At 25.8% G+C, this 12,518-nt stretch overlaps 1 protein-coding gene across 1 annotated transcript; it reads left to right on the plus strand.

Annotated features, from left to right (window-relative positions):
• Positions 1 to 9,597: 9,597 nt before the first annotated feature.
• On the plus strand, positions 9,598 to 11,408 carry LOC101494020 (uncharacterized acetyltransferase At3g50280-like). Its single transcript, XM_004490899.4, has one exon. It carries the CDS (start codon positions 9,708 to 9,710, stop codon positions 11,178 to 11,180), a length of 1,473 nt encoding a protein of 490 aa, XP_004490956.1. The 5' UTR covers positions 9,598 to 9,707; the 3' UTR covers positions 11,181 to 11,408.
• The last annotated feature ends 1,110 nt before the right edge of the window (positions 11,409 to 12,518 follow it).

Consider the following 12,518-nt stretch of genomic DNA (forward strand, 5'->3'; position numbering starts at 1 on the left):
GGAAAGAGACATAAAGATGGATAATTAAGGTTGACAATAATTTTTCTCGAGTTGAATTAAATTTGATTAACATAAACTCGTTAAAAATTTGTTTAATTTAAAGTAGTTTGATTTGAATTTAATATAAAAATTTTATTTTAGATTAAATTCGACTTGATTCAAACTACTAAACAATTTAATAAAGTTCGTTAGCTCAAATAACATAATTTAGAAGTCAAAAAAATTAAATCTTTAATTTTTATCTTGGTACTCTAAATGTTGTATTTAAATAAAAATAATTTTCTAATTGAAATATATAAATGTTAATTAGATTTATTCAAAATTCTTATTTTTAACATAAATTAATTATCATTATATTCTAAATAATTATTAATTATATGTTTCTTTTACATAATCCTTAATCCTCACCTAATTAAAATAAACAGTTCAATACCAAAATTTTACTCAAAAAATATATTCAATGTATAGAATTAGTGAATATATATATATATATATATATAAACTCTTTTAGATAGAAAAAATATCACCATTTATAGAATTCTAAACGACAACCACATTAGAACTTCAATAAACTTTCAACATTAACCATGAAAATGGCTTTATTTTGGTTGTTTTTAAATCTAATTTGTCGTTAGAGCTTTTCTTTGGAATCTTGGTGCAACGTTGGTCCCATTAAAATGTACTAAAATTCTCTCATTCATTAAATACTTGCCAAAGTAACATCTAAGTTCGAAAATGAGGTTAAAATGGCACTAGAATGAAAATATAAGACACAATGACAAATTATACATTATAGAGGCTGTTAAAATTAGATAATTTTTTTTTTTTATAATGTTGAACGAAAAATCACTAAAAGTTAAACATTATTGTTTTTAAAAATAGATAGATTAAATTATTTATCTTCTCATCTCTAAATTCCTCCAACTAAATACACTCTAAAAAATCAGATAAGTATAGCTAAGATATTAGCTCTAAATTCTTCCAACAACATACACTCTAAAGAATCAGATAAGTATAGCAAAAATATTAGCTCCAAAGACCATTTGATATTGTAAGTAGGGGTGTTTAAAAAAATTAAAAACTAAATCAAATTGTTGAACTGAACTGAACCGTTTTTGAATTGAATTGATTTATAAAAATTGAAAGCAAACTGTTTTCGAACTGATTTTTTAAAATTAGAATCGAACCGAACCGGTTCTCAGTTCAAAAAACCAAACTGGTTTTCAGTTAAAAAAATAAACCGAACCGGTTTTTAGTTAAAAAAACTAGAATCGAATTCATTTTTTATAAGTAATTAGGGGTAATCATGTAAAATTTGGCCTATATGTACAAAATCGGATGGGTTGGTTCAAATTAATAAATCCAGTTCACCAGTTTATAAAATGGTTCGATTCGGTTTCTTGAATTGAAAAATAGTTCGGTTCGATTTCTTGAACTAAAAAACGGCTCGGTTCAGTTTTCTCAAACTGAAAACTAATTCGTTTCAGTTTTCAAACGGTTCTAATTTAGAACTGAACTTTGCTCATCCCTAATTGTAAGACATAAATTCGAATTGGAATAATCCTCTTTATGATCCACGTTATAGTATATGTGAGTTTCAACACCAAATTCTTTACAAGAAGAAAAATAAGAACTTGCATGCAATTTGCCTTTTTTTTTGTTCCTGTTTTAATTAACATATTATATCCACCCATATTTTTTTACTAAAAATGATTCATTAATTTAATTGATTAAGAATAATACAAATTCAAAATCGCTAAAATTAAAAAAGATAAATTTGTGAAAAAGTCACATTATTTAGGTTAATATAAAACGGCAAAATACCTACAAATTTATAAATATAATAAAATCAAAGTGTCTAAAATAACCATATATTTGTTTCTATAACGTTGACAACGTCAAAGTTATTGATTGAAATTTTATTTGATTCAAAATTAATATGAATCAAACGAACACCGATACAAGACACACAAAAAAGGAGAAATTGCATTTATCTCCCCCTAGATCTCTTTCACACAACTCTCTAGTTTTTAAAATGCAGTTACTTTTTTTAAACTCACTAAAAAATTGTGTATCACATTTTTTTTTGGTTACACATATTTATTTATCATTTATCAAAAATACACTAAAATACACATTTCAATTCAGCCATCAAAAACATATAATCATACATTTTAAATTGCAAATACTAAATATAGGATCGTACCTCTATAAATTATAGTGAAAACTATAATTGTGTTATAATAAATGATAAAATAGATGTAAATGTATAAAACAAAACAAAATTGATAAAGTTTTTTTTTTAAAATATATAAAAATTTAAGTATTTTATAAAATTAGAGAATATATAAAGTGTTATTTAAAAAGAACTATGAAAAGTCAATACAATTTCTCTATAAAAAAAAACAATAACGCCACACTAATTGATGATCACAATATCATATTCTGAAGATAAAATCTAAATATACATAGAAACTATAAAAAAAAATAAAAATCTCTAAACTCATGTACAGTAGATGAAAAAAACGAGAGACAGCTAGATTTTAGAAGCTACTTGGTTATATTAAGTCATTAAAAAATAAGAATTAGCATAATCCCATATTAACTAGGAAATTAACAAATCTCTCTTAAATTTGAAGGTTGGTTTCTGACTGTCAAACACCTGTCAACAGTTAAGTTCGATGTCAGAAATGATGACGGTTGGCCCTTAACTGTAAATCCACGTGGCTGATTCATTGTAATGAACTTGGATGCCTTTGTCCACAGTGGCACAAGACATTGCACCACTCTACACTCTCAATCCCAATATTCATTATCACCTTTATTTTATTCATTATGAACTAAACAATATACTACCCCTTTTAGTCAAACAATTAACTATGCCACAGACCAAAATGTGCTATTCTTAATTTATATTCAAACTTATGTATAGCTGACACTAACCGACAAATCACAATACCGGTTCTGCGGATTCTAACAAGTTTGTTTGATCAAACTTTTAGTAACCATATTATCCCAAACGCAAGTCACATTATTTAATTAATATATCATTCAAAATAAATTAATTGATATCTATATATATTATAGTAAAAAAAATTATATTGACTATATATAAATCAATTTGTTGTTAGAAACATTTAATTTGTTTATTAATCTCTTTTAAAATAATAAATATAAATAATTGTAATGTTGCAGCGTTGCGTAGATTGAAAATAAAGTGTTGTTAAAATAGGAAAAGAATATTGTAGGAAGATAAAATAATGTCCAAGTAGTGGTACTAATACTACTAATATTTGATTTACGATGTGAGACAGTTCAGAATTAGCTAAACCGTTGAGATTCTAAGGAGCCGACCATTTTGGGTTTGAGGAATCACAGCCCACACATACAGAAGTTAAATGCATTATGCTTCTTAATCTTATTTTAATATTATTACAAATTTTAAGTTCTACAAATATCAAATATTATTAAGTGGTAGGTCTTGTTTTGAATTATACTTGAGTTGTGTCAATTAATTATATTAATTATATTAATATTTATTATAAAAAAGTTATTAAAATATTATTTTATTTTTTATGAAAAATTATATAAAACATTTTAATAGACAAATATTATAATTGTCAATATATTTCATATCGTGTGAATAAATAAATTGTATTTCAAATCATAATTAAGATCTAATTCAACTAATAAATATCGATATTGTTATACTAATTTTTTTTTTTCAATTTAAACTTGAGACTACATAGTTGTCTTTAAGTTACGGGTGATGTTTACTACTCTGTCTACAATTACTCCAAAAATATGATCTTCGAAACTATAGACGTTGATGAAGTTAATTCATAATTTTTATAAATTGATATATTTTTTAAATCTAAATTTACTATTATAGACTATGATGTGCAAGATTGTCAAGACCAGAGTTTAAGTAAACTCGTTTTGTTTATATGAACTTGACTCGTAGACTCATGATTTTAGCTTATATTATAATATTATTAAAAACAATGTTAGCATAACTTAACACAATAAATACATTACTAATACAAATTTTCAACTCAATTGAAAGGCAAACTACTAACATGAACAAAATCACTCATAAAAAGGAAAAGCTGAAAATTGATATGAAAATAAAATAAAATACTTTGTTAAAAATTACAAATGAGTTTATCCGACTTTACTCCAATTTATTTGAGTTTGTCAAATTCATCGAAAAATAAATTAAAAAATTGTTAATTTTTTTTTTGAATTTATTTAAGTATATTATAGTTTACCTAAATTTACCGAGATCACTGTAAGTCCAGTTGAATAAACTTGATTTTATATCAAAATTTATCAAAACTCGACTTTAGCTCATAGTTAATTCGAAATTGATACTTAAACTCGTGGTATCGTACGATTCCACGAGTTAACTCATAATTTTAACAACTTTAATGATGTGACATACTAAGTTACTAATTAAATATGTGGCTCTCAATTTTAATCATCTTTCGAATCATGTAAAATTGGTTAATTTGTTTATCAAATTTAAGTATTTAATGAACAAATTAACAGGTAATTAATCAATACACAGTCAAAATTACTAGTAATTTTGTATATTAGATGATCAAATTTGATATACAAATTAATCTTTGATGAGATAATATTAATGCAAAAACAACATAGAAATTAAAAGTCACATATTTAAATAGCATACCACAACATAATTATTAATTGCAAACATTTATAAAAGACTATTTTCACTTAAGTATGATAATTAACTTTTAAGGATGTATGTATCTATTACTTCATAAAAGTTAAGAATTAATTTGAGTACAAACTTACTTATTCATAAATTTTATATAATTCATCTAATAAAATACTATTTTTGTCTTTCAATAAATGTCATTTAAAACTTTTATATACATTAAAAAACATAATAATTAAAAAATAAATAAATAATTTTATCAAATTATCTATTTTAATTATGAGTGAAATTTTTTATTATTAATATAAAATATGATAATATTTAAAAAATTATATATATAATAATCAATAAAAAAATATAAAAAAAATATTGAAGTCACAATGAAAATTATAAATAACATTCATTTCAATAATTTTTTTATTAAAATGATTTGTATTATGAGATAAATAAATATATCTAAACAATTTAAAACACTTGACTACCAAAAAAAAAAAAATCCATTGGTGCCCTGTGTTTTCTGTCGTCACAATGTATGTGACAATCCACCCTATAGGCCCCTAAAAATGTAGGTGCCGCCTCTACTCTCTATTTCTTTTTTCCGTCTTTCTCCATCTATTAAATAACTGTGGTGGTGAAGTCATTTTTTTTCTTGGAATAAAAACTTCTGCATCATTTTTCTCCTTTTTATTTTTTATTTTATCTAAAACCCTAAACATACATGACATTCATAGAAACTAAGAGATAAAATATGTGTGTGCCTTCGACCTTAGTTTTTCAGCGCCACACCACCCTTCGTTTTGTTAGCATATTTATACTTTTTATTTATTAGAAATGAATCATTTGATATAATAAAATGACATTAATATTATTATATTTATATTATTAATTTGAGTGTTATTAATTTATTCGTAGATTTATCTCTATCGATTTTTTGACTTTAAATTGCATTTTTATTTAATTGATAGAAAATCGAAATATTTTCTATTGATTAATATAAATAAATATTATTTACTAAATAAAAAGTAAGAGATAAAAGCTTAAAACTCTATATTATTGAGAATGATAAAAATGATACAAATAAAAAAAAATGAAGTAAGCTTATCTTAAAAAATATAGTAAATGGATTCATAAAACCTATTTATAGACATTCACTAACTACTAACAAATGATTAATAATTGATAGTTTAATATGATTTGAGCTAATAAAGGTGTTGAAGGAGTCAAAAGACTTGAGGTTCAAACTGGAACAGATGAGTAAAATTATAAAATTATTAACTTAACTAATATTTGTTTATAAAAATACTTAATCATATCTTCAACAATAGTCTTATTATATTTATTTAGTAAAAAGTAATATTAGCTTTATTTTTTCTTAAGGAAATGATCTTATTCTTTTTTTAAGATTACAAACTAGATGTATCCAACAAAATATAGGACTACCCAATAGATAGACTAAGAGTGGCAAATGGCAAAACCAATACAACAAGAATTACTGCAACCACTAATTTCAATCTTGGGACTAATTTCAATTAGGTTTAATTGAAATTTTGATTCTTCTACTCATATTTAATTCATAAAATTGACTTTTTTATTTTAAAATTAAATATTTTTAGTATCTATTTCAGATTTTTTAATTTAAAAACTATAATATGATATATTTTAAACGGAATCATGTGATACACTTATACTAAATGATTAATATATATGAAATTGCAATAAAATCTTCTAAATTTTTTAATTATAACTTTTAAATTTATTTATTTTTATAATATAATTAACAATATATAAATAATTAATGGATCTAGATGGTTCTACACCATAAAATTGTATGCACATCATTTAAAATATATTTAATTACTATTTTTTAGTTAGAAAATCTGAAAGATCGACCAAATCTATCAGATTTTAAAATAGATGAACTAATTTAGTGAATTGATAAAAATAGAAGGACAAAAACTACAATTACAATTTTTAATTATTAAGTGTTCAATGTCTTCAAGTATTCATTATGTTAATATTTCACCCGTCTCAAAATATAAACAAAAAATTTAAATACATTTACTTTTTTTACTTACATTTTATAAGAGAAGGAGTATTATATTAAGATTTAATCCACACAATATTATTGTACTCAAACTATCAATTAATTATAATTATCAAAATATTTAAAACATGTATTTAATTTTAATCATAACATATGAAACGTCACACAGTATAATTTATTGGAAGTATACTTCTTTACACTAAATATATATAAAAAGTAGTATCATTTAAATTAGCATAAAATAGTGAACATTTGATATTCATTATTAATTTATTATACATATTAAATTAAAATATATTAAAAAATAAATATATTGTAATACTATTTTTTCTTTGTCAAATGTTGAAACTTCAAAGAAACACCAATTGCCTGGCCTCTGTGAAGACCAAAAGAATATGTGCGTGTGTGTGAATACTACATCTATTATATTATTTATATATTCTTATTAATTTAATTAGAATATTAAGAATGGGTTGTCATAATCAAAATGCATAACTTATTATAAATGAAGGACTAATATTTTTTGTGATTAAGATGATTAAATAAAAACCATTTGGCATAGAAAAAGACATGGATTGAAGTGATATTTTGGAATAGGGAAAATAAAAAAAAGTGGCTGAATAATAAGACAAATCAGATCAGATTTTGCATTGTGTCCTTCAAGGAAGACCACCCACAAGACAAGAGGACTTGTGATACTCCTGCGATTTTAAGTAAAAATCTTGAAGATCCTTAATAATCTCCAAATATATATATCACATCTTTTATTATTACTTGAATTTGAAATTTGGAGATTCTTAGTAATCTTTCCTTGTATCCCTCATTTTTGGGAATTTTATATATAACTTTCCCTTGATAGCCCAAACAATATCTCTGTGGCGAATGTTCATTCTGCCTTCCCTATATTATCCACGGCGAGACAATCCCACGTGTCTATGATTTTCCCTTGCCAACAACATCCTTCCTATTCCAAATGCTAATTAAAACCCTTTCATCACTATCATCGTATAGCTAATTTTTGTATCTTTGTTAACTTGATTAATGGGCGGGTAAATTTAAATTTAATTAATAAATCTTAATATTATTAAATTTTATATCATATTTTGAGTTTAAAATTTTAGAATTTTAGAATTTTATAATTGTATATAATATTTTTTAAACAAAATAAAAAACAAAGCTTGATTTTAGTGGATGACAAATTTATAAATACTTAGTATAATTATTACTTAGTTAGCAAATTCTTTTATAGGGTTAGTCGTAATTTTGATATATTTATTTTTATCAATTTAAGAATTTGATCATTTTATTTTAAAATCCGACTATTTTGATATCTGATTTTAATTTTTCAACTAAAAATTAATAAAATAATATATTTTAAATAATATGACATACAATCTTATGATAAAGAATCATCTAGACATATTAAATATTTATATGTTATTAGTTAAATTATAAAAATAAATAATTTACGAAGATGAAACTGATATTTTTATACGATTTTATTGCAATTTTATAAGTGTTAATTATTCTAGATCGCTATGTCGATTTTATAGATATCAAATGTAATGTTATTTAAAATTTATCACATCGTTATTTTTTAATTAAATAATTAAAACGAGAGATCAAAACTGTCGAATTTTTAAATAAAATCTTATTTTTGCGAATTGATGAAAATAAGATAACTAAATTTACTCTTAAACAGTATTTATAAGAATTTAAGTATTTCACTTCACTTAATGAACTCTTAAATAAATAACTTTTTGATGTCCAATTTGTGTTTTGTTAGTTCTTTGTTTTTGTATATTTTTATTCTTCACGCGATTGTTAAAAAAACTTTTAATTAAGTAAGTAATTTCTTATAGTATTACTTTAACCAAGTTCAACACTCATATGCCTATATCTTACATAAAAGTTGAGGAAGGGAACATGTTATACTCATATGTAATTCTATCCTATTTAATATCACAATTTGTATTAGATTTGAAGAGAAAAAAAAAATCATTTCCCAACGGTAAAACAAAGATTAATCCTATTTAAGATGGGATAGATTTTCTCAAAGTACAATTTAAATAAATTTACAGATGATCTGATCATTCAAATAGGATTATGATATAAAAGTGAATATTTTATTTATAAAAGTATGGCTACAAATAAAATATGTACCAAACAAGATTCCTAAATTATGTTAGTTCAAATAAAATTGGATCTGAATTTTATAAGCAAGGGTCTTAGGTTCAACTCACTAAAATTTACAAAAGATGTTGGGCTGAATTCTCCATTAGAAATTAGTCTCTAATAACAAAATTTACTTTGCACCAATAATATTAAAAAATGGTTAATTTTTTTTATTACTTTGCACAAATAAAGACTGAAAAATGTTCCTTCAAAATATAATAAAGATTAAAAAATATTTGGTAGAGATAAGAAATAAATAATAAAAAATTGATATGATAAAAGAGTGAAATAAAAATAAATTGAAACATAAATATAAAGATTAGTGAACATTATTTTAACCCAAAAATGGTTAAAAGTTGGAACAGATTATAGTCATCTTTAACACGTGACTAATTTTTGACCATGCCAATTCTTTACATCTAACTTATCTATAAGTCTAAATTGGAAGATTAATTTACCATCTCCTACTTTTGTCTGTTCTGAAAATTTTGATATCCCAATTAAAGAAAGGAACAACCGCCAATCCACTTCACTAGTTGATTAAAACATGAGATGAGTATTAAATCCTCCCAAATTAAGGCAAAGATAAAAAAAAGGAAATAATAAATAAATAAATAAATAATGCAAGCACCTAGCACATAATGAAATGCATGTATCCAGACACCTTCCAATCTTATATAAACCAAACACTCCTACCCTCTTTTCCCCATCCCACCTCACTCCACTTGCCAATTACACACATTAAAGAGAAGTTATTGAGAGAGACAAGAAATATCTTTTATCCAAAAAAACACCAACCAAACAATGCCTTCTTCTGCTCCAACTTTGCTCTCAAAATGTACAATTTTCCCAAACACAAAATCAACTATTGGAAACCTTAAACTCTCTGTTTCAGACCTTCCTATGCTTTCTTGTCACTACATCCAAAAAGGTTGTCTCTTCACTCAACCTTCTATTCCTTTCCATAATTTAATCCGTAACTTAAAATCCGCTCTCGCTCGCACTCTCTCTCTTTTTCCACCACTCGCCGGCCGTTTAACCACCGATTCCGACGGTTACGTTTACTTAACCTGCAACGACGCCGGTGTCGATTTCATCCATGCCACTGCCACCGGATTCTATATCCGTGATCTCTTATCAACCACCGACGTTCATGAATCGTTCAAAGAATTCTTCGCTTTTGACAGAAAAGTTAGTTACACTGGTCACTTCTCTCCGATTTTGGCTGTTCAGGTAACTGAGCTCGCTGACGGCGTTTTCATCGGCTGCGCCGTTAATCACGCCGTCACTGACGGAACTTCCTTCTGGAATTTCTTCAATACATTCGCGCAAGAATGCAGAGGAGCGAACAAATGTCTCCGGAATGTTCCAAATTTCCGCCGTGACTCTGTTTTAATCTCCGACGCCGTTCTACGTTTGGAGAAAGGAGGTCCGGTGGTTACGTTCAACGCCGACGCGCCGTTTCGTGAGAGAATCTTTAGCTTCAGTCGCGAAGCGATTCAGAAACTGAAAGCTAAAGTTAATAACCGACGGTGGACGGAAAATAACAGCACCGTCGAGTTGATGCAGAAGCATATCAACGACCGTTATAACAATAACAATAACAACCAGAAAGAAAATGGGAAGGTAGCGACGTTAATTGATAACTGGTTCAAAAGCAATGTTCATTCTAAACAGCAAACGATTTCTGTTACAGAAACCGAAACGAATGAGATTTCGTCGTTTCAATCGTTATGCGCGTTGCTATGGCGTGCGGTGACACGCGCGAGGAAATTTCCCGCTTCGAAAACGACAACGTTTAGAATGGCTGTTAATTGCCGTCACAGAATAGAACCGAAAATGGAAACGTATTATTTCGGAAACGCGATTCAGAGTGTGCCTACTTATGCTTCAGCAGGGGATGTAATGTCCAGGGATTTACGGTGGTGTGCGGAGCAGTTGAATAAAAACGTGAAGGCGCATGATAACGGTATGGTGAGGTTGTTCGTAGAGGATTGGGAAAAGAATCCTAGGTGTTTTCCTTTGGGGAATCCTGATGGTGGTTCTATAACTATGGGTAGTTCTCCTCGGTTTCCAATGTATGATAACGATTTTGGTTGGGGGAAGCCATTGGCTGTTAGGAGTGGAAAGGCGAATAAATTTGACGGTAAGATTTCGGCGTTTCCTGGTAGAGATGGAACTGGGACCGTTGATTTGGAGGTTGTTTTGGCGCCTGAAACTATGGCAGGCCTTGAAGCTGATCCAGAGTTTATGCTATACGCTTCGAGGCAGTTATGACACGTGTTCCTAAAAAAAAACTAACTTCTTTATCACGTGACGATGATGTCATTGTGGTCACGTTCCAATGAGATGGTTACGAGTGTCATGAATATTTGAGACTGTGGGCTTGATTGTGACATATTGTTAATTATTATTAGTGTTTCTATATGCTTTTAATTTTATTATGTTCTTGTTGTTGATGTTTTTCCTGTTTCAACTTAACAATTGATTTCCTCTTATCTTGGATCAACTTTCTTTAAACTTTTTGCCTTTTAGTATCCTGATTTTTTCTCTCTCTCATTTTGATGGATAACTACAATCCACGAAGAAAAGACAAATAATTTTAAATTCAGGATTCGATTAAAAAATAGTAGTATACCCACTTTATTTTATGTCTTTAATAAATGATATGATTTGTTCTTTTCCATTGTTACCATTCTTTTCAGTATATGAAGACGGACGATTTTGTAAGAAAAATGATAGGCTAATTATATTATTTTGCACTCAAAATTGGTATTTTTAAATAATTATTCTTTTAAGAGGTGTGTTCATTTTAAATAAAATGCATGAGTCAGAAAGTAGTAATTATGGTTAAAGAATAATATTTTCACAAAATAACAAGAGTTTAATTTTAGATTGATAGAGTTGTAAGCGACTTGATGCTATATATTCTTTAATGAAGATTAATTACGGTTAAATTGCGATGCATAAATCATAATGCACACCTATATATAATAAAGAAAAATATTATACACAAATCGTATAAAATAATTTTATATTATTGATTATATGATTATATCATATGATTTTTGGTGTGTATCTGTTAAACTTATATAATAATAAAAAAATAATTTAATTTTGATATAAAATTAAATAATCAAAAATAAAAATAAATATTTTTTATTATTTAGGATTATAATTAATTAATATTATTAAAAAAATCAAATATAGTGCATACTAGCAAGTTAACCAAAATAAATTGAAATCATAAAGTAGTTTGTAGAAATCAAAATGATAAAAAAGAAATCATATGCTCAACTCTATGATAAGTATGAGATGTGATGTAATTATATTTAAACATAAATGTTTGTTGAAATCTAAAATTTAATTCAATATTAATCTAAAAATAATTAAATCATAAAATGCTTATAAATAAAATTTGTAGTTTAAAATACTTTTTAAGTTTATCTTCATGTATTATTTATTTTATAATATAATTCCTTTTCCCCAAAAAAAGAGACAAGAGCAAATTATCATACTCTTGACAAATTGATATATATATATATATATATATATATATATATATATATATATATATATATAATAAAAAATTTTATATCTAATATATAAAAAAAA

This window comes from Cicer arietinum, chromosome 2 (assembly GCF_000331145.2).
Source record: "Cicer arietinum cultivar CDC Frontier isolate Library 1 chromosome 2, Cicar.CDCFrontier_v2.0, whole genome shotgun sequence".
In the NCBI taxonomy this organism is placed as follows: domain Eukaryota; kingdom Viridiplantae; phylum Streptophyta; class Magnoliopsida; order Fabales; family Fabaceae; genus Cicer; species Cicer arietinum.